Here is a 23,937-nt window from a genome sequence, read left to right on the forward strand (position 1 = left end):
GAAGTGTAACTGATTTAATTAAATTCTTATAGACTCAGTTCTTAATCAAGCTTTTTAGAATTTATACTTATTTCAGCTTCTACCAAGTAGAAGTCTCTACTTACTGTCTTAAAATGCAATAATACAAACGAGATCTCATTCATGACAAGCCTTGAAATTGCCATAAACTTAATTCCCTTTGTTGATTTCCTGGGAGCTGTCTGTATACATATTCCTATTTGGCTTCTTATGAAACTTCATGTCCCAGTTTTGATTCATAAGATAACAGTAATCAAAATGATCCGCTGGAATTAGAAGAGTTAAGTTTTAGTCTTGTTTCTGATTCTGTTTGCAAGTGAACCAATAAGCTAGTTAGTTCTGGAGATTTGCTCCTTCATATGAAGTGGCATGGTTGTTCAAAAATCATAAACTTTTACAAATAAAAGAGACTGAGGATCCCTTACTAGAAAAAACACAGTGGTAAGCCTGGACTGAATGATAAGCCTCGCAGTGATTTTCTACTTCATTAATGTTTTTCTGGACTAACTTTTTCATCTTTTTCCATTTCCTGACCTCACAATTCTGGGAAAAATGGTAAAAGGTTTCATGCACAAAATGTAATTATAAGGAATGTAGTATTCTCTATCAGTTCATTTTCCCAAACAACTTAAATTCAAATGTTACACATTTTTAAGTGAAATCTAAAATAGACAAAAGCATAGTTTACGTAGCAGATTTAAAATTGTTGGTGTCATCACCGTGAATACCAATTTTATCACTTAGTGACACTCAGGTCACCCATGTGTTACTTCAAATCCTCTTGGTCTTTCTTCAGGCCCTTCTGTGGCAACCAGCTTTTGAGCAGGACTGGGCAGTTAGCTGCCCCTTACCTCTTGCTCCAAGGCCTCCCATGTACTGTTTCCTGGCATCTGGCAAGCTAGAGGAGCCGTTTTTGTATTCAAATAGGTAAAATTGGAAGAGGTGTAGAGTCTTCCTTGATCCCCTTTAAAGACAATTCAGTGACATTTTATAAGGCTAAGAAGGTCCCTTGCGATCAGCACTTCTGCCTTGTGGGGTCTGCCTCAATATATCCCTGGTTAGCTTTTCTTCTGTTTTATTTTCCTACTATGTCTGTTCCTTGGGATTGCTTCCAAAATAAACCACCACATACAAGCTTTTGTCTTGGCTTCTGCTTTTAGAAAACTAGAGCTAAAGCAAGGAGTGACACTGTCTAGCAGAAAGATGATTTTCTAAGGTATTCTATTATCATACATTTTACTTCTGTGAAGCCTACATAAAGTCCTTTTTTTTTTTAAGCTTAACATACTATTGCTTAGAATAGACCAGTGTTAACCCACCAAAAAAAAAAAAAAACCTGGAAATATTAAAAATTGAATTTTCTAAAAAAGCTATGTGTTGTTTTAGTTTTAATTTTCTATCCATGGTCATTGCTATATCCTTTCATTATTCTGCCTTACTTTGAAAAGCTAAGTCACTTACATGAATAAGTTAATAGCATCTTCATAAAAATCTTTCTATTAACTTTAATTCAAAATGACAATTTATGTTCCCATTCTGAATCTTAAGATAGCAATTCTAAACTGCCCAATTCTAAACTTCATTTCTTAACTGTTTTCTCACTTTCAAAACTAGTTTTTGGTCTTTCACAAAATGTTACTTCCATGACAATATTTTCTATGGTAAATTTCTGTGAATTTGGCTGTTGGCTTTGTTTTACAAATATATATATATGTCTTTTTATTTATATCATTATAATCTTTACTGCTTTGGAGGCTAGAGTTATAATTAAAGGTCAAAAGAAATCTAGTGATTTCCCCAAAGTCCAACATACAATGTTAGAATTGGAACTTCTAATATCGATTCTTCTGATTCTGAATACTGCTTACCTGAAAGTGACTCACTGAATAAAGAGCTCAGAAAAAAGATAAACTATAGGAACAAATAGGAATATTCAACCTGCCTATCAGTGCTTAACAAGAGACCCCCGTTTTACTTAGTTCATTTTAATATTTAAAAATATATACGCAATAGGCATTTTCTTTAGAATACAAAAGAAAAAAAATCCAATAATAACAACAGACTTTTCTATATTGTAGTAAATCATTTTCATTTTGTGAGCTCCATATGCTCTTGTCAGTTTGTTAAAACAGGAAAAACTAGTTTCTAGTATCTGTTCTAATGATCAACAAAATCGTATCATTTTTAAACCTTTTCCTCCCTTCGGCACAAATTCATTCTTGTTTTGCGAGGATGTAGGTTTTAAAGCTTAAGTGAGTCTAATGCAAGTTTTAGGTACAGCACATTTTAAGCAATGTTGAAATTCTAGGTGTTTGGCAATTGGCAAGAAGATTTCTGACTCTGGAAGTTATTAGTCTTGAGATTTCCTGTTATGTTTGCTATAAAACATTTTAACAGGTGGATCCCAGAATAGGTCACAGCACTGAAAAAAGAAAAAGAAATTTCTGTCCTCATTTCAGAACTGGCAAGAGATCTTAATTACTCTATCTTAAAATTTGTTTAAAATTCTTAAAAACTCCACATATCAAACAATGCCTTAATTTGTCTTGCCTTTCTCCTCTCCTGCTTTTTGTAGTATTCTAAAATATATTTCCTTCTTGAGCCTAAACATTTCACATTACCTTCTATTTTGATTTTTCTTTTCCTGAATGAAAGTTTGGCTTCCTTTATTTCTCAACAAAAATTCAGTCACCTTAGTAATTCAGACATTTTTAAGCAATTTAAAAGTCATTTGTTGGCATGGAGAGGACCACAAGTTTTCTTAGGATGCATGGACTTTTATGGAATAGGTATAGGGTGGATTTGTATATAAAAAAGGTAAAATATTATCTCCCATATATTGAATTCCTTCTTGATAAAGTATAGCATTTTGACATTCTGGCTAAAGCTGCCTGCTTGAGAACAACCATGGTGAATTCTGTGTTCTAATTAAAGATTCATTTTAAAAGAGATGCAAGTTGGAGAGCTCACATACTAAGTAAGGCAACTTGAACTCACTAGCAACATTTCTGTCAATACAGGATTTTCTTTGTCCTTAGAATTAGTACTTAGTGCTTAGGATTTCCCTATATGGGAAAACCACAGACACAGTTACTATGTTATATATTTCTTTCACATCATTTATAAAGGCTGACTGATCCCAACATCATTCCTTAAGGCCCTTTTAACATTTATAACACTCTGCTCACCTAAGACTGAGTTCAAACATGAAGCAAGCATGTATTTTTTCCTATAGACTTAAAAGTCAAACCTCACTGGTCTACATGTCTACCTTATACTCCACCTTCATTCTCTCAAGGTTACATGGAGAAAAGGAAATAAAATCTGACTTATTTTATGGTAACTATTTTGTGAATAGACCATAAAGATTGGCACTTTGTCATGCAAGGAAAAGCAAGGAGTATATATGACTACTTGCAGAAGTGGGTGTTGAGAGCTGTGCAGTATAGCCCATAACTTCCTGTATGTGGTCACTGTGGCATCATAAACACTGAAGTTCTTGAAAACCGGCATGCTCCTGTGTTCCAATTCTTACACTCTGGTGTTGTATCCTGATCACTTGTGGCTAGTGTAGCAACTGTGATTCCAGAGTTATGCAGCAAAGAATGCTGGCATATTTAAAAAGAGAATGCCTCTAAAAATTCTGGGACTGAGTCTGTGTTACTGATCTGACCTGCCATTTACTGATGTCCTGACCTTCAGAAGGGAAGGAAACTACCATTTATTATGTGCCCATCCACCCCCTTCTCTCCCAGCTCAATGTGTATATTGATCACAATATATTTTATATTCATATGAAGTATTTCTTCTTTACAAATGGTCCTTTTAAAGGAAACTTTTTATCATGCATAGCTAAATTGAGAACGGAATGGTAGCATCTCTACTGTGACTTGTTTAACTGACTTTTAAGACGGAAAATGTTTTTACTTCTGCTGTTGTGGAGGTAAACTGAACTAGAATAGACTAGAAAGAGAATAAAGATACCTACAGGAAAGATTCATCAAGAACCTGCAGAGGCAGAACATACTATAAGGAAGAAAAACAAAAATGTGCTGATGTTTGTAATAGTAAATCATAGCTAAGGGGGTAGTCTTCTAAACTCCAACTTTAAATAATACCTCATCAATTTAAGAAACACTAAAAACTGTTAGTATTGTTAGTATTTATTATAAAGTAAAATATATACTATATCATGTATGTGTAAATATATGAATGCTATATATTATAAAAATAATTCAACCTTCCACAGGGAATACAACTGAGATGGAAAAATGCACAAAATGATGTAAAATAAACTATTATTTACTTAAAAAAAATTCAACTCTTACCTTACAGGAAACAATTGAGGAAAACATCCTTGTGTTTTAGTGTCAACAAATTTTTGGATCTGAAGCACTTGTTTTAAAAGATGTCCCTTGGAAGATTTGTCAATTTTTGTTAATACCATCTGCAAGAAAACAACCATTTGAGTATTAGAAACAAAGTATTTTCTAATTAGTTTTACCTTTAATTACAATTAGCTAGTTAAAACTTGATGATCTGTATAAGTTACTGAAGCTCTCTAAACTTCTTTTCCCATCTACTAAATAAAAGACGTAATCCCTAAAGGAACTGCTCTGATGGTGAATGAATGTATGCAATATATAAAGCATACACTATGTATTTGCTACTCAGAGGTGTTTAAACTACAAAGGCCACAGTATCTTGGATTCAAGACCAGTGAAAAGAAATTTGGAGACATAGATTCAATTGCTATGAGTCCAATGTTTTAAAATGATCGCTGTATATCTTGTGGTCTAAGATATGTAAGTGAGTTATTACTAGGTTGATCTATATAAAGTTGCCAGTTATAACATACCTGATTCCACCTTATATATAGTAATATAGAGGAAAATTTAGAAGTCAGGCTAAGGCTAATTTTAGGTTGTATCCACAATATTTATATTCCAAGTTATAACAGTTATATTCCAGGTAATGCGAGAATTAGTTACTAGGCTTACTGGTAAATAACTACTTTGAATAATTAACTTATTCAAAGGTAATTATGTACTCAAGAAAAGTCAAAGCACAGATGATTTACAAAATTAAGTAAAAAGTAAAACCTTGGGGCCCTCCATGGTGGCACAGTGGGTTAAAGCACAGCACTAAGAAACTAAAGCCACTTGAGCATGAGTTCAATCCCCACCTGTCCTGGAGGTGACCACATGGCGTGGCAGACCTCTCCTGACCTGCCTGCTGCTCCCCTCAGCAATATACTTTGTCGATCTGCCTGTTCTGCTCCCCACTCTGTCTCTGGTGAATCCTCTCACCACCCGTGCACCTCTGGCCTGTACCCCAGTTCCGTATGCATAAATAAATAAATCTTAAAAAATAAAAAAGTAAAACCTTGATCTACCAGGCTTCCCTGCAGAATTGCTATAAAATTGAATTTCATGATTGATCCTTTATATTTTTCAGTTATAAAAAATGTTAATGGATAAAGCACACAAACCTGTGTGGTTTCTAATGACTTGTGAGCCCCTCTATACAAGTGAAAGTCTCCTCATGAAGACAAATATGCTAGTGTTTAAAAGAAAACCAAATTTGTCTACCACAACTTCTCCAAAGGAGAAAGTAATGTTAATTTAAAAAGGAAATACATTACTTCACAAATCAGGAATACTATCATTTAATAAAACCAGTTGGGCAATACTTGGCATACTGTAGATGATGCTTATCATTGCTTTAGATCCTCACATGAAAGAAGCACATAGCTTTTACAAAGCCCAGGAATCCCATAACCAAGAATACCAAAAGTTGCTGATTCGTGACACAGTTTGATCTGCATAAACACTGCCACTAAATTTGGATGGCTTTTTAAACTTGATTTTGAAAGCAAACTATCTATCTTCTCTTTTCCTTAGACTTTAAGAACTCTGCAACATCTAGAGAACTAAGAGTAAAACAAATGGATGCCAACCTACTAATCTGTATTCTAGCTTAAGACAAACACTGGCGAGATATTCTTAGAAGAAATTTTGTTTTCTTAAAGATACAAAAATCTGGTGTGAGCTAGATAGAGCTTGCTGTGTTTTTATAATGGTTCTTCAAATCTCAATTAGTTCAGCAAATTTTTCAGTTGTAATTTTATTTACATCTAATACCTCCTGCCAAACTGCTGTTAATAGCAACTAGTATGTGTATGAAAGGCTAATTTTAGGTCTTTAAATTGCAGGGCAAAAGAAAAACCATGAAGAAGAAAAACACTTAGGAACACTAAATAAATGGCTTTTAAAAATGTTACATTGACTATAATTTTGAAAGTTGAAATAAGAGAGTAAAAGTATCATAAAACTTAACTGTATTTATTATTAAATAATGACTACATGAAAAGATTATTTTAAAAGACTGTCTATACATAATTGGTATTTCTGACAGAAACCATGATTAAAAAACCATACTGTACTTACCACATAAGGTAATGCAAATTCTTCACACATTTCTATGGCAATATTGTCTGTCTTCTGAATTCCAACAACACTATCCACTAACAAAAAAGTTCTCACCAAACTACAAGAATGCAGAAATGAAGATTAATGGCAATATATAACAATTCATTCCGTTTTGCCCTAACCCACACTATGCTAAGGACATTTCCTTTGACTAATTCTCAATCTAAAATTTAAAAAAATGTCTTTAAGTAAAAGAAATTCTCAATACATCAGGAAGTCCACCCTGCACTTCAATATTTCTCAGTGGTGTTTATTCTTAATAACCTAATTTACTAAATTTTAATTTATAGCAATAGCATGTATTACACATAAGACACCCTGCATAAAACTGGATGCAAAATGAATGGGAGAAACAGAGATGAACCAGGTATAGAATAGTTTCTATTTTCTTGTGGGAATGCTTCATCTTAGTTTCTATGGAAAGTTACAAGCAAGATACTTGTACATACTTTTTTTATACTTCAAAACTTCAACAATAAGTTTTCTATTCTATCATGTAACATCTGAAACTACCTATGGAGACAAAACAACAACAACAACAACAAAAACAATGGTAATATTTACCGTCAGATGTATCTTAACAATAACGAGAATTCACTAAAGTTTATTTACCTCTGCAAATACCACACCAATAATTTTCATTTGCAAAATTAGCTAAGACTCTGCTGTACCAAAATTAGTAAATTCTGTTGAAGTACAACTTATGATCTCAATTTAGGGGAATACCTGAATTTCAAATTAATTTAACCTCCCAGCGGACTCAAAACAGTAAACACCTTGGTCTTAAATATTATGTTGTAGAATATTAAGAAAACAGGATAGACTTTCCAAAAGAAGTTATTTAATAAAACTAAAGTATTCATCATGTATAGTTCTATTAGTGAAAATGTGCTTTTGGGTTAAATGTGTAACTATTATAAGAAAACTTTTTTCCTTACTTCCTTCGTTCTTTTAGATATGTCTCTACCATGTCAACAAAATCTTCAGGTGCTCTATAGCCATAACCTGGCATGTCCACCAATGTAAAGTATTTTCCAACTTTGAAAAAATTCATTTTCTTTGTGTGTCCCTGATAAAATAAATGGAGAAAGTAAAGTTTGTTTTTTTTTTTAAAGTTCTTTATATATTTCATGATTCAAATACTTCTGTCTTAATATTTATTAAAACTCTAAGCATCAAGTATATAGTCCTAGGTATGCCGATGAGGACACAGGAAAGAAGACAGAGAAAAGTATCTGGAGATAAGTTTGTATACTTTTCCCCTCCAATTCATTTTTCTAGAGAATCTTATGATTTAGGAAGAACTTCAAATTCCATATTAGGAATATGTACACAAATTATTTCAGAATCTTTCCTATGACATTAGTTCGCTCAACTCTTAGTGGTGCAATTTCATTAGTTAATATTCTCTGATGAATAATAAGTGTCCACTTTAAAGAGGAATGAATCATGGATAGGATAAAATATTTATCATCATTCCTACAGGTTTTCATATAACCTAGATTCAAAGACTGATAGTTTATTATGACCAGTACACTATAGCTTCCCTAAAATCAAGATGTTTTGCATATTCCATTAGATAAGTTTAAGTACTTTTGTAACAGGGTAGTCTCCAGGAAAAGGAAAGGTTCCAGGTTCCTTGACACACCCAGAAGAAGGGTGGAGCTGAGCAAGGACTAGAAGAATCTGGAAAGGAGACTGAAAAAGATGGAAGCAGGAAAGGGAGTCAGAAGGAGACCTGAGGAAGCCACAGGGAGCAGCAAGCATGTGATGAAGAAACGGTACTTGTTTCTTGGCCCTGGACTGGTTGAAAGTGATGCAGGTGAGAGACTTGTGGGGAGGTTGACTATGGCAGTGTTTATATTGAGTTTGATTCTGCTCTTTTCCTCCCAGACTTGTCTGGCCATTTCTGACCCTTTTGTATGGGATCGAGCCAGAAGGTGCTTTAGTCTGTGGCGGGCTTTCAGGTCTTGGTTTGGGCCAATCCTTTTTAGGGTGGACTTTTACCCATGAGGGGAGGGGTAACTTTGGGTGTCTGATTTAGAAACTATATTCTTTATGTTTGCAGCATTGCACACTGTTTTGTCTTGATGTGGTGGATGGAAGAACCTATTTAGAGCAGGCAGGTTTGGGGGTTCAGGGGTGCCCCTCTCTCTGTCCTATAACACTTTCAGTAAATCATTTTTTAAAAATCTATATACTATAAAATATTGTGCAACTAAAACTGATATAAAGATGATATAAAAATAGTTTATTAATGGTTTGAGTCCAATCAGAAGGGAAAATATTAAGACTAATAATTTTAAATGTCAACTGCTTGTGACAGAACATATATTTTCAGAGAAAAAGTTTATAAATGGTGCTTAGAGTCCTAATCAGCCTATGTATCTACCTTTAGGAAAAAAGATTTCAGAATTATAGGTTAGAATGTCAAAAATTCATTTCTTCCATTGTTTGCTCATAGCATGAGGGGAACCATCCTACCCAGAGGTGGTCAGGAGGGCAAGAGTGACGATTAACAAATGGAAAGTCATATCAGCTATGGAGTCAGCTATCAGTTATATAAAAGGAGTGAAGTCTAGTGGGAGGGATACCAAAAAATTAGGGGTGAGAGGGGTAATATTGGGTTGTTAGAAATATTTTGTCATGGATAGGTGATAAGGTGAGGAGAATTAGGAGTTAGTTTTGAACAGAGGGTATCTTAAAGATTGGTAAGGAAGAAAGATAAGTAGAGGGAATTAGAAAATGTGACAAGGTAACCACAGCAGGCTGGGATAATAAACACATACTTTGACCTTGTATAAACTGTTGTGTGTGGTCTGTATGTAGGAGAGAGAGAGAGAATTCACAAGGTATGAAAGATGAACGGAGGAAAAATCACCACCTTAAAGCTATTTATTCTAAAATCAATGTAGAAATAGTCACAGAAGCAAATATAGAATGCTAGTAAAATACTATTGGCAACTATTTGGAAAAGACCAGGAAAAAGGAAGATTTCTTCAACATACTGGCAAAGCTACTAAAATTAAACACACTTATTTTTCATCAGAGAACTATATTGGCATTAATGAAATGTTTTACTTTACTACTTTTTGAAATAAAACACCTTCCTAGGAATTTAGCAACTATGATTTATTGGATCACGAAACCTTTAACTATCTATCTTCGCCAACAATACAGAGACTAACATACCGGTTTTTTGGAGATTCTGACTTCAACCTCTGGGGCCAGTGAAAATAAAGCCTTTATTAAGGAGGATTTTCCAACATTGCTTCTGCCTATAAAACATACCTTAATCAAGGCAAAAGAAGACAATTGAACATTAGCTTGTAATATGAATATTACATATTGAAAATCTGTCAAACTTCAGTTTTGCTTGACTATAAAAAGTGGCTTAAGTTTAGCTGAGCCTCATATAGCTACTATCCACTGAATGAATTCAATGTGCCAGGTACTGTTCAAAGCACCTGACATATATTTTCTTATTTATTATTGTTGTTAAAGACTCATTTATTTTATGCATATAGAACTGGGGTACAGGCCAGAGGTGCAGGGGTGGTGAGAGAATTCACCAGAGACAGAGTGGGGAGCAGCAGGCGGGTTAGGAGAGATCTGCCATGTGGGTCACCTCAGGGTTGGGGTGGGGATGGAACTCATGCTGAAGTGGCTTTAGCTTCTTAGTGCTGTGCTTTAACCCACTGCGCCATCAGGGAAGGTCCTATTTTCTTATTTATTTTTACAATGTACCTATTAAGTAAGCAATATTATTCCTGTTTTACTGATGATAAAACTAGAGTTAGAGGGAGGTTAAATAACTGACCCAAAATTATACAGATAGAAAATGATAGAGACGGAATTTAAACTTAGGGCATCTGTCACTAGGATCTGTACTTTAATTACAAGAATACTTGGAACATTTATTAATCACTTTATAAAACTTTTTGAATTAAAAAATGACTTGCATTTTATCACAACTGGTTCTAAATAGAACTACATGTTAGAACCACATTACCCCACAAACCCCCAGAGTACAGCACTGTAATCACAAAGTTATTCCATTCCCTTGACCTTGCTGATTGCAATTTAATCTTTTCTCCTTTAGCATAAAACAGCAAAGAAACACATCTGAAATTAACCATTTATACAGATGTCTCTACTCTGTAATATGATACTGAGGGGCATAATACCAATCAGTGGTTCTAAATGAGAGCAGTGCCAATCACTGGGGGGAGGGGGAGAGACACATTTTGGATATCTAAAAAGGCATTAATATGGATCAGCAGGGATGCTATATATTTTGCACAAAACTGGGGACGGTCCTTCAAAATGAAGTGATCTTCCCTGTTTATTACTGCACTATTTACAATGGGTAAAACCTGGAAATGTCCAAAAATAGATGACTGGATCAAGAATATGTGGTATATATTCACAAGGGCTTATTACTCAGCAATCAATACTGTCATGTGCAGCAACATGTATGGAGTTGAAAGGAACCATACTCAGTGAAGTAAGTCAGAAGGAAAGAAGACAAGATCGGATGGCTTCACTTAAGGAGGAATACAGGGGATCCAAATAAAAAATAGGGGAAAAATTAATAATAGAAAACAAGACCAAAACAATTATAACCAGAGACATCCTGAAGGGGAGAGGGAGTGTGGTAATGGTTCTTGAACTAACGGGGGAGGAAATTCTATGGGATCTACACCTGAAGAGTGTAAGTAAACACTGTATTAAAATGAATAAAATAAAATAAAGAAGTGAATTGAGTCCTGTATATTTCAAATCTGTCAGATTTAATTAAAACTATAAACTATAAAACTGAATTTAAAAAACGAATCATATAATTATATGAATTATGTTAACTGGAAAACAATGGCATGTCAAAATTATTAAATTATTATAGCAGAACTAAATATCTTAAAAGAATTGTTCCGATGCGGTGTTGCAATTATTGCGAATACATAAGGAGATATATGAAATATGTCCTTTTTAAAATAAGACAAAATATTAAGCTGCAGGACACACATAAAAAGCACTTATGGAATTTCACCTTTAGTTTTTTCTCTTTTTAAATCTATACATTGTTATCTACACATACTTATTTTTATATATGATAGAAAATTTACATAGAGTGAAAATTACATATTGGTAAGTATCACGTCATTTGTGAAACTATCATACTATGCATGTTTTTAACCTTAAATGATTTGTCCTGGCATGTTTTTCTACTTCGATTAAATTGAAAAAGATAATAAAAAGCGAGCTCATTTTTGGGAAACTTTAGTTGGATTTTAAAAACTCTTTTTAAAGTCCCTTATATTCATTACTAACATAGTTAAAACTGTATTTGCTTCCTTAAAATAATTATATGTATCCACACAAAGATAACAAAAACAAACAAAAAACCATTTGGTGAGAAGAAATAGGTGACAGCAAGATCCCCATGCAAGCCCTCAAGACTGGCTAGGAATTGCGGCTCTCACCTCTGGGAGTTGAGGATCCGGGGCATGGTCGAGACGCTCTGCTGAGCTGAGGTACGCTATGCGGTTTCTGGCTGAAGCGGTGAAGAAGCTCTCTGCTCTGGCGATGTCTTCGAGGCTCGGGTCGAAAATCTTCAGGTGAAGATCCGACTTCCAGCCCGTGACGAGATGCCGCTCGAGTTCCTGTAGAGGGAACACAAGCTTCGTGAGCAGCTTCCCCGGCAGCCGTAGCACCTCCGCAAAGTCCTGAGAAGTACTATAAACTCGGTTCGCCCACCCCAGCGCAGGCGTAATCTTCAAGAGCCTGTGAATGCCCGGCCTCAGACTGGGCGCAGCCATTTTCCTTGCCCAGAAGCCCCTCACGCGTGTGCGTGACCTCGCCCCGCTATGCCTGCCGGGAATTGTAGTTTCCACTGGCCTCCTACTTTTCCTACTACTCTCTTTCCATCCATCTAGTATGAACAAATGTTGCCGATGCAGAGGGTGGGAAAAAAACTCCACTGGTTTCGTTTCACACTCTGGCACTGATGATTGCATTGCACCTTTGGCATGCATGTCTCTGTTTAACGGTTTCCACTGGTGAAAAGATTAGCCTGTCGGTTCAGTCCTTGAACCTGCATGAGGTAGAAAACGTGTGAAGCACTGGGGCCATCTGTTTTGGCATATTCCTCACAGCTTACATTGTGTTACCTACCACTCGCCAATTATTTCAAAAAAGAAAAGGGCTAGTGAGAAATGTGGTTAAAACAGTTTCTCATTTTCCATTATAAGACTGCCAATATTGCTTTATCTGCAAAATAAATTGTTTTATCATCCAAAAGCTGAGTGGTCAAACAACCTCCTGGAAATAAACATGAAAAATAAATAACTTCATTTATTTCATCATTCATTTTTTTAATCCATTCTATTTTTTAGAGTATCTATGTAAATAAGCATTTGATCAGAAAGTTGTTATAGAGTAACACACTGTGCTTTCCCTTGGTAAATGTGATCAAACTCAACTAGTGAGAGGGAAAAACAGCTAGAAATGGGAGAAATTAGCTTAGGTAACCAAGTCCACTGTAGAGCTGTGATGGAAATAGGTTTACAGAAAATTGTCAAAGTACAGGAAAGTTAGGTTAAATTGCATAGTGAATGGGATGTTGCAAAAGTAATCTCTGTGTCCTGGAAATATTCTGACTGATGGCAACATCTTGTTCTGTTGGGTGAAGTCAAGGTCTGTCAGGGTGAAGTAGAACCAGTCAAGTCCATCATTATTTTAATGTTGGACTGGAGTCTGTTGTCTTGATGCTTCAATGTGTGTCTCACATTGACCAGTTTGCTCAACTATGTGAAGGACACTGCACATGAGTGTTTAAGAGAGATTACAGCTAACACTTAAAGAAAAGTCGTATTAAGAGTTGTGGGTGGAGAGGAGGGTGTATGACTCCTAATGACATATTTTGTATATCATGTTCTTTTTCCCTCTGGTTGCCAATTACAAGCCAGTGTGTGTTCCTTTCCTTGTTTTTTTTTGAAACAAATTTGACTTGGATTTTCTGTTATTGCAGCAAGAGCCTGTCTTGATTATTACAACTTTGTAAAAAGCTGAATTTCTTTTTATTTTTGTGAGTCATATCAGGACAATCAGACTACTGTATCATATGTCAATTTTATCCCTATTATATAGGACTGAAGGTAAAATTTTAGGGCTTAGAGTATCTTTAGTTCCAAGTTGATCATTCATCCTTAACATAACAGAAGGACTTCAAGAAGTTCAAGAGTCTTCCTCTTGAAGAAGAGTATTCACAGTATTTCTTATACACTGGATTATGATTTTTGGTAAAGGTCAGTAATCTGGTTACATTGTGAAAATTAGCAGAGTTCAGTATGTGTTTATGTTTATCCTCCTGAGAAAAAGTGCTCTTTGTATGACAGATTAGAAGAAATATCACCACAAAATTAACAAGATTTTACTATTTAATATGACTTGGGAAAATATTACATACTTGGTATATTTTGCTTAGAATCAGCTCATTGATAAAATTCTAACTCAATGTTATACTGTGTCATATTGACTATATATTCTGTCATATTGAGAATGGAAGGGATCTTACTATTTGGACAAGATCATCTCAATCATTCTCCAGTGACATCAGCCTCTATAATGAATGGCCATTAAATCTAGAATGATCTTGATTTATGTACAAGTCATACAGGTGTCAAGTTTAGAGACCCCAGCTGAGATATGAAGAAAACAAATGTTTCTTAGTTAGGCAGGCACAGTTGGGGATATCAAAATCAGCAAGCACAATATACATAGAGATCAGCTCTCATTCCAGGCTAGAAATGGTTTAAATGCTCTGACAGAATCAAAGGCAGAGAGAGGAAATGGATTAGGTGTCAGTGTCTAATTTGCATAAATCTATTTTCCTTTTACAAGACTTCTTGTTTGTTAACAACAATAATTAACATTCGTTGAGTGGTTGCTATGGCAGGAATTGATCCAAGTGTTAGGAATAAAATATGAGAAACATATGGATATAATCTAAAGGGGCCTCAAAGTCTTACATTAAAAGGAAAACAGAGGAGAAGAAGAAGAGAGGTGTATATGAATGAGAGGGATATGGGAGGACTTTCCACGTGCAACTAAAATAGCTTGAATTGTAGTAATTACTGTGTGATTGAGTGATTTTAATAATGTACTTAATTACATTTTTTCTCAAGTATTCTATACAGCAGTTCATTAAAAATATTTGCATCAGCTACCACTAATGCACTGACACAAATTGATGGTGCACGCCTGAAATGTGACATATGATTTGTCCACCTAACTTCCTAATTGTTTTATTATCATTACTCAAAATTTATTTTTTATCATTATCCAAGAGACATATTTTCCATGATCTTTTTTCTCTGAGAGCTCATCAAAATCATTTAATTTCACTTTGCATTTAATTAATGTAATTTTAGAGAATATCTCAAGTCTAGGGAGGGTTTTTTCCTCAGAGGAGTTTTTGAGCTTTCTTTTTTTTTTAATAAAGATTTATTTATTTGTGCATACAGAATTGGGGTACAGGCCAGAGACTCAGGGGCAGCGAGAGGCTTCACCAGAGACTGAGGGGGGGAGCAGAACAGGCAGATCTACGAAGTACACTGCTGAGAGCAGCGGGCGGGTCAGGAGAGGTCTGCCTCTCCACGTGGATCGCCTCCGGGGCAGGCAGGGAATCGAACTCATGCGGAAGTGATTTCAGATTCTTAGTGTTGTGCTTTAACCCGCTGCCTGCCGTATTAACATCTCTCTAAAGAGATCTGAAGATTAAATATCAGACAGTGCTTATGTGTAGGAGGCGAGTTCTTAGAATGATTGGGGTTTGGTGGAGGAGTAGTGTAAATCTTTACTTCCCTCAAGGGTGTTTTTCTCAATAGAAAAGCATTTGTTTGATGTAGTCTTAATTTTTCTCATTTGTAAGTGTATATTTGATCCCTGCCATATTAGTGCTATTTAAAAATTTTAGAACACTTGTGTTTTTATATTATTCACAAACTCAGTGTTTTTTTTTTTGTTTTTGTTTTTTTTTTTTTTTAAGAATCATGAATTTTGCTGTTCTCACTGATCAATTCTTTAGCATTTGTTACCTATGAGGCAAGTTTATTTTGATGGGCAAGTTTACATGGTGGTATGCTTTTAATTTATATCTTTAGTGCCTTATTGGAAGTAAATGGTGTAATTTCTGACACCCCAAATATATGTGAGGACATTCCAGAGACAGATATGTAGAGAATTATTCAGATTGTTTAATTCACTCATAGGTAGATTGTGTCAGAGTTCCTAAGATAGTTCCCTAAATTTAATGATCCACTAGGAGTATTCACAACACTCAGCTTATGGGCATTCATAGCTATAATTTCTTAGAACAAAAGTATCTAAAGCAAAGTTGGTAAAGAGAAATGACACTCAAGCTGAAGTCTGAAGGAAACCACTCTCAGAGTCCTCTTCCAGTGCAATTGTTTGCTAAGGAAACAAACTGATATTTACCTTGATAATATGAGCTCAACCTCACAATATGAGCTCAACCTCACAATATGAAACCACAAGCTGAAAATACAAACCCCCCCAAAAAAAATTCTAGAAATAATCCATGTGAATGTATTTGATAAAGAATTTAAAATAAAAAGTTAAAAACAAGACAACAAAATCCAAGATTCAAATTCATCTGAGAAACCTAGATGTTGTCTTTGGGACAAAGTTTAAAGTAAATTTATGTAGCCTTTAACTTCTAAACTACTTATTGGAACAGACAAATAGGTTGTGGCCAAGTAAGGAGGCAACTGAAGGGATTAATATCTACACTATAAGGAGCTCTAGTATATTACCAAGAATATCGTTTTCTTAAAGGGAAAGAGAAAAAGCTCAAGAAAACCTATGAATGGTCAATTCACTGAGGAGGAAACGTGATCTATGCAGACACAGCAATAGGGCTTATGATATAATTTATAGTGCCTTCTGGGTGGTATCATTTATAACTCTTCCAAATGTAGACGGGCTATCCATTACAGACTTACATATTGGTAATTGGATTTGTTGTCTTTGATATTTTGTCAACATTTGGTTTTATTTAAACTGTAGGTTTATAATAAAAAGAGTTTGTTTTGAAGTTCTATTTGTTAAGAACGGATAGAACACTTATTATTTCATTTTGATTTGTAAATTAAAAATATTTAGAGATATGGTATGTGGGCTTCCATCTGCACTCCACATATTAGACACCAAATGGAAGCGGTGAGCCTTTGGACAAATAAAGAATAAGATAAAGGCAAATCACACCAGGCCCCTGTACATCTTATGTGCAGCTCTATTATCCAAGCACAAGTTAAACAGTGTATTAACTTGTTGCTGCTGCACTAACAAAAGACCCACCAATTCATGGCTCATAATAGCACAGATATATTGTCTTTTAATTCTAGATGTCAGAAGTTTGAAATGGATTTAACTGAGCTAAAATTAAGGCATTGGCAAGGCTGTGTTCATTTTGGGTGCAGAGGAGAAACTGTTTGCCTTTTCAAGTTGCTAGCTCAGCTTCCATTCCCTGTCTGGTGGTTTCTTCCACGTTCAAAGTCACCTGTAGCGTCTTCCCTCCTCTGATTCTGTGTCTCCTCCATCTTCCCTTGCAGGGATCCCTGTGGTTACATTGGAATCACCCAGATAATCCAAGAACACCTCCCAGCTCAAGGTCCTTAATTTAATCACATTTGCAATGTCTGGTCTGCCAGTCAGGGAATGTAACTACAGGATCAAGATGTAGATATCTTTTTTTTTTTTTTTTTTTTGGGTGGGGACAGTAGGGGCTAAGGATATTATTCTGCCTACCACAAGTGGAAGTGAAAATGGAAAGGTAGATGGAATGTGGGGCCCTTGGAGGAAAATTTTCACTTTTTACTTTGTCACTTTGTACTATTATTAATTTTTCCCAAAAGATATTACTTTAATAAAAATAATAGTTTGAAAACCTTTTTTGTTCTCTTCGCCATTTTTTCCTTTTAGCAAAAAGTAAATTTTATATCGTGCATCTCTTTGCATTCTTTTGATAATCTCTTAAAGTCATTGTGTTTAAATAATCTCATTTAATAATGATATAAATTGGTTTACATGGAACACAATTGAATTACCTAATTTTATATTTGGATAAAGAGAATATCTTTTGGGAGAAGAGTAATTGGGGAATAATGACTGTAAACTAAATTTCAGCATATCATTTCCTCAAAACTAGTTCCAATATGTGTATTAAGTCTTATTCACTAGTACCATTATCCCAGGAGCCAAGAAGTCAGGTTTTTATTTGCTTCCAAGAGTGCCTGAGAAAATATTAAGTAAATACTTGATGACATATTCCTGGGAAAGCTTAACTCTTTTAGCAGTAATAATATTTTTTTTTTCGCTACTCTTGCTGATTCCTTCTTGTCAACAAAATAAATTTAAGCTGTCATAAAATGCATTATTTGAATCAGGGATGTTTTAGAAAATGTACAGTGGACAAAGATAAAAGTAGTTTAGCTGCTCACATCTCTCCTTCCAAAATGATCTCCCAAGTGATCTGGTTGTCTGGGTGTCCTCTGTCTGGACGGGGGTGTCTCATGATAAATATTGTGACCGTAATTTATTTTTGAAACTGGAGGTATGGATGCTGTGTTCCTTTCCACTGCTGTTGGTTCTGGGGTTCTCATTTTAAATAATTAGGGTTGTACATTGGCCTGTGGCACAAGTTAGCCCCTGGCTCATTCTCCCCAAAGTCGTGTCATTGCCGATAGCAGTTCAATCATAATTAATGTATTCACATTTAGGACAAATTTCTAAAAGCTAGGCTTGGCTTCTTATTTATTTGATTGCTTTGTCATGTTCAGCTAAGTAAAATATAGAAACACTAAATCAGGAAAAGATCTTATCTACTTCCCTTTCTCAATACAGAGCACAAACATCTAAACATTTTTAACAGTTTCACGAAACTTCTTTTTCAAAGGTGATATGATCATAACAGTATTCTTTCAAAAATTCCCTTACACCCACGTTCAAGTTATATAAACCACTCCAAAATTATTGGCAGCCTATTAAATAAGCTGAATCAAAGCATACAAGAAAGGTCACTAGAAGGAAAGTTGTCACAGAAACAATTTCGATAGATGTTAATAAAGCAAAACTTATCCCAAGGAAAATATTTTAATGTAGGATTTCTGATTTCTTAAAATTGTTACATTTGATATATGATTGCCTGAGCTCTTATGTTTCATTAACATAATGCTACAAGTGATTAAAATACACAAATATTTTAATAATACAGATCAAGAACATTGTAAGAAAAAGGAGTAAAGACAGAGGGTTCTCAGTCTGGTGTCTCTTTATCATTTTGATGCTACTCTGGTATTCATAACTGCTTCCTCTTATTTTTTTCCTAGTCTAGTACAGTGAAGATGGGTGAAATTTGATCAAGTTCAAGAAAACATTTCTATGGAAAAATCAAAAAGACTTGCTGATAGATTGTGAGAGATGAGAAAAAGGAAAGAACGAAAGGATGGACATTCTATTCCACCATGTAATGGGAGAGAGAAATTTAGACAAGCCCTTTCCCTGCAGACAAGTAGGAAAACTAGTCCTCCTCATCATCACAATCACAACTGTACTCCCAAATCTGCTGGAAGGTATTAGAAAACTCTCAAGGTCATGAAGAATTGGCCAAAGATCCAGAAAAAAGAAACACAAAGAAGTCTAAATCCTGGATTTATGTTACCAGGGCACATTTGTTGACCTAGAAGAGCTGGTTGAAAGACTAAGCAGTACTTTGACAGCAATTTGGGGCTGGGAGAGGTAAGGAAAGTGGAGAGAAAATGAATCCACGCATCACATAGATTTCAGAAGAGTTTTGAGGCATCTGATGGCCTAGAAAATGCATCCTTAAAACTGGCTTTAGATAATCTTGTATTGTTAATGTCTATAGATTTCTGGCAAAAGTAAATAAAAATCCTCTTGGGAGGAAGATAAGTCATATGGGCCTCTAATTATTTCTAACATTTCAAAAGTAAAGCACAATACCTGGCAATGAGGGAAGCAGATTTCACAAAAGAACCGACAGAAAAATAGGGAATAGAGATTTACCCGAAGCCATCCTAAATATTGGAATTAGCGGATTGAGATTTTGAAATATCCATGTATGATTAAAGAGACAAAATCAAAGGTTTTGGTGGAGAAATAGAGCTAATAAAAATGACAGTAGATTTGAAAATTTCTAAGCATTCTAGAAAATATAGTAACTAAAAGTCAAGTGGCAGAACTGAAATTTGAATCCAAAAAGTTTGATGTGAACTTAAAGCCTCTTCTCAAAACTAAGGGAAAATATTTTGGAATTTTGAACTTCAAATTTAACTAATTAGAGTTTAACCAACTTAAAATGGTTTTCAGCTACTTACTGGAAACATTAACCATCTTACAAAAGATAGAAAATATGCAAATATGGTTAAATATGCAACTGGGTAACAAAAATTTTAAGCCACCAATATAAAAACCATTATAGTTCAACAGAACGTTTGTCATTCTCTTGACACTAAAGAAGAAGGTGCACTAAAAATGGAATGAAATTGCAGAGGGAGATCAGCTTCTATGACTTACATGATTTTCATCTTTCATTTTTTTTGTTAAAAAGTTGCACATGGGGCCCTCCCTGGTGGCCCAGTGGGTTAAAGCACTGCACTAAGAAGCTTAAGCCACTTCCTCAAGAGTGCCCTGGAGAAGATCCACATGGCGAGGCAGACCTCTCCTGAACCACCCGCTGCTCCCCTCAGCAGTGTACTTTATCTTAACACAGAACACCCCCATGGCTAAAATTTCAGCAAGCTTGCTATGTTTTAATGTAGCTTCTTGGGAATGCATGATAACAGGTTGCCTGGAATACCACTGTACCTGAGACCAGAATTAGATTAGATAATTTACCCATATACCACAGACATGGTGAGGGATTACTAAAGTACCCATGCCCTGAAAACTCACTCATTAAAAAAATTTTTTATCCAGTTTTGATAGTGTTGTTGGCAGTTCAAAAATCACCCCATTCATAGATTCCCTCACCCAACACTATATTCCTTCCTGCAGTTATATGTCCAAAGCTGTCTGATAGGTGTCTGATAGGTGCAGGGATACAATGACTTGACTTTTTAGCTCAACAGAGATCACTGTTACAGGACACCTTAAGCTACAGAACACTTCAGGGACTTAACTGAACTTAGTATGGTTCTCTCTTACGGATCTTCCTCTTCCCACATCAGTTTCTGTTCCTTCACAAATGGTGATCCATCCTCTCCTCCAACCTTTCATCTATGCTTGCCTCAATCCATTCATCTCATCTCTCTCTTTACACTTCTGTTAAGTCTTCCTGTCATTTCAGAAGAGACATTGTTCTTTTCAGTATTTCTTTAGATAATTATTCTGCTATTCTGTTCTGTTTAACTAGTTTCCAAAAGATGTAAATAAATGTGCAATGTATAGCATGTTAACAAACTTTATGATGTTTGCATAAAGTGCATCTGTTACTGAATTGGCTAAATAAATTTACATAAACATTAGTTTTGGTTTCACTAAATTATCTGCAGGGGGCAGCAGAGTGATTTTAATGCAAAAAGATTAAAAAGAAAAGTTTCCTTTTCCTTTTCTCTCCCTCTCCTTTCCCTCCTCCCACTTCTCTTCTAGCTCTTTCTCTCTCCCACCCCCACTAAAAGGCAACAAACTCAGTAGTTATAAGAGTGCACAATTAGAAGACAGAGTGAGTGGATAGATAAATAGGTTTAGGAGGGCTCAAAAGGGTGAGAGATTATTGTAGACAAGACAGATAGTTTAAAAAATAATTATTACATTGATCACATAACTAAGAGACAGACTTTGAAGTGAGATTTCTTGGATGTGATTTCTGTCTCTATCACTTACTAGCTGTATGACTGGAGAAATTAGTTAACATCTCTGACTTCACTATCTTTAATTGCATAAAAGGGCTAAGAATGATATTTAGGGCCCTCCCTGGTGGCGCAGCGGGTTAAAGCACAGCACTAAGAAGCTTAAACCACTTCCACATGAGTTTGATCCCCACCTGCCCCGGAGGTGACCCACATGGCGTGGCAGACCTCTCCTGAACCGTCAGCTGCTCCTCTCAGCAGTGTACTTCATCGATCTGCCTGTTCTGCTCCCCACTCTGTCTCTGGTGGTTTCTCTCACACTCCGCATCTCTGGGCTGTACCCCAGTTCTGTATGAATAAATAAATCTTTTTTTTTAAAGATTTATTTATTTGTGCATACAGAACTGGGGTACAGGCCAGAGGCTCAGGGGCGGCGAGAGGCTTCACCAGAGACAGAGTAGGGAGCAGAACAGGCAGGTCGACGAAGTACACTGCTAAGGGGAGCAGCGGGTGGGTCAGGAGAGGTCTGCCACGCCATGTGGTCACCTCCGGGGCAGGCGGAAATCGAACTCATGCAGAAGTGGCTTTAGCTTCTTAGTGAAGTGCTTTAACCCACTGCGCCACCAGGGAGGGTCCATAAATAAATCTTTTTAAAAAAGAATGATATTTATTTTATAGGGTTATTGAGAGGATTAGATAAGATTATATTTATAAAGTACTTAGGGCCTTGGGTGATAAGCAAAGAAAGAACCCAATAAATGTTATTTGCTGTGGAAATACTGAGATCTTGCAAAATATAAACATGGTTACTAGTTGCTCCTGTCCACTTTTATTTGATATTGCATTTATTCCCAAACATTTATTTGTGAATTTTTCTTTTATAACAACATATAATTTTATACTGAAAAATATTATGATGGCTTCCTGGTAAATCACTAGCCTGCAGTAAGTCTCTAACCCTGAGGGCAGGGCAGAAGTAAAATAAGGAGTAGGGTGTTACAGAGTTTGAATTCCTTGAAATTCATACTGTTAGCATTGTTCTTCCACCTCTGTGAAATTGTTAACATTTGTCCTGGGCACCTAACAGTAAGTAGCATAAGCTAGAGTAAGGGACTTGGGGCTGAGTGTTTAACTGGTGGGCGCACACACTTGTGGGTAAACCAGTAAGTCGGGTCACATGTCTTACCAAATGAGCTCACAGAAAGTACAAACAACAGGGCAAGCAGGTACTGGTCTATTTTTTTACACAGCTACACACAGAGAAAATTCAGCTCAGATGGGCAGGCAAGTATTTGAGTTTTAGGCAGTCAAGGCTCAAAATCAGGAGGTGAAAGAGCAGGCCATGAGGCTCAAAATCAGGAGGTGAAAGAGCAAGCCATGAGGAACAATAGGTCAGGAAGGAATGGTCACTAGAGTTTTGTGATATGTATTCAAAATCCATGCAGAGGTTCCACATCATGGGGAGGGATCCCAAGAGCAAAATGACAATGTTCTCTTAACTGGTTTCAGGTTATGGCTATGTCTAACATTTAATATCAAGAAATAAATGTGACTGGAAGAAGTTTGCTTCAAATAACGTTTGTAGGCAGATAAATCAATTTTTTGAGTAAACAGTGAAAATTTAGGGACCTTATAATTTAAAGTAACTTTACTAAACTTTTTATTTTGGCTACTACAACCTTAACTAGCATATCATTGTTCTGTCTGTCTCTTGTGCACACAGTTCAAAGAGTCTTGAAAGAAAGGTAGAATAAACCTTTCTCTTGTCTTGAACTACGCATTTCCTTTGTCTTCTCTTCTGCTCTGCTTCTTGGATACCTATATCCAAAGGGCACAACTAAAGAGAATCCAAAATCTTTAGTTTTTTCAGAGAGGTGAATTTACTAGACAAGGTCGGTCATTTTTCTCTTCTTACATTGACTTCTATGGCATATCTTTGTAACTCTTGCCTCCCCCCCACCCTTTTCTGTTCTTCTAAACATTCACTCTTTCTAGTAGATTAAGCTGGGATATTAGGGGAGTGGGGTTTTGGTGACAGGGATTAACATAGAGAGAGGGAGTCTCATCCTGCCAAATACATTTTAAGAATCTGTGGCTTTGAACAGTATTCTCTTGGCTCTTAAATTGCTGCTTGTAGATTGTGGTCTGACCTGAGATGGGTTTGGGGGCTTCTATCCATGGAAATTGTTATTTGGAGTTTCAAGCCAGAGGAACTAAATGGAAAGAAAACAGGGCTAGCCAGCTGGAGAGGTGAGTTTTTTCCCAGTCATGTGACCAAATCACTCTGAGCCTTAAGGCCATTGGGTTGTTTTCTATTGTGGTCATATCCTTGAGTAGGCACTAAAATAACTGGTTATCAAAAACTTCTAATGCCATCAGAAAATTCTACTGTCAATATAGCATCATGTGGAAAAAAGATTATAGATTTGATTAAGAAACTTGTAATATTACCAGATTCGTAACTGCCTAACAGAGACTTAATCCTAGATCTATCTGTTTTCAAAACTCATGTTTTTAACCACTAAAAACCTTAACCT

The 23,937-nt window shown here is 35.7% G+C and overlaps 1 protein-coding gene across 2 annotated transcripts; it reads right to left on the reverse strand.

Moving 5' to 3' along the window:
• Positions 1–1,401: 1,401 nt before the first annotated feature.
• Positions 1,402–12,328, reverse strand: GTPBP8 (GTP-binding protein 8 (putative)). Of its 2 annotated transcripts, XM_004675456.2 has the most exons (6): positions 11,993–12,328; positions 9,702–9,800; positions 7,448–7,578; positions 6,468–6,567; positions 4,347–4,465; positions 1,402–2,440 (listed from the first exon to the last, which is right to left on the reverse strand). In XM_004675456.2, the coding sequence occupies exons 1-6, from the start codon at positions 12,326–12,328 to the stop codon at positions 2,323–2,325; spliced, it is 903 nt and encodes a 300-aa protein (XP_004675513.1). In that variant the 3' UTR covers positions 1,402–2,322. The 2 variants fall into 2 exon arrangements, with proteins under 2 accessions (XP_004675513.1, XP_012588828.1); XM_012733374.1 differs by lacking the exon at positions 9,702–9,800.
• Between the last annotated feature and the right edge of the window lie 11,609 nt (positions 12,329–23,937).

Source organism: Condylura cristata, unplaced genomic scaffold (genome assembly GCF_000260355.1).
Source record: "Condylura cristata isolate star-nosed mole 26May11 unplaced genomic scaffold, ConCri1.0 scaffold00003, whole genome shotgun sequence".
In the NCBI taxonomy this organism is placed as follows: Eukaryota; Metazoa; Chordata; class Mammalia; order Eulipotyphla; family Talpidae; genus Condylura; species Condylura cristata.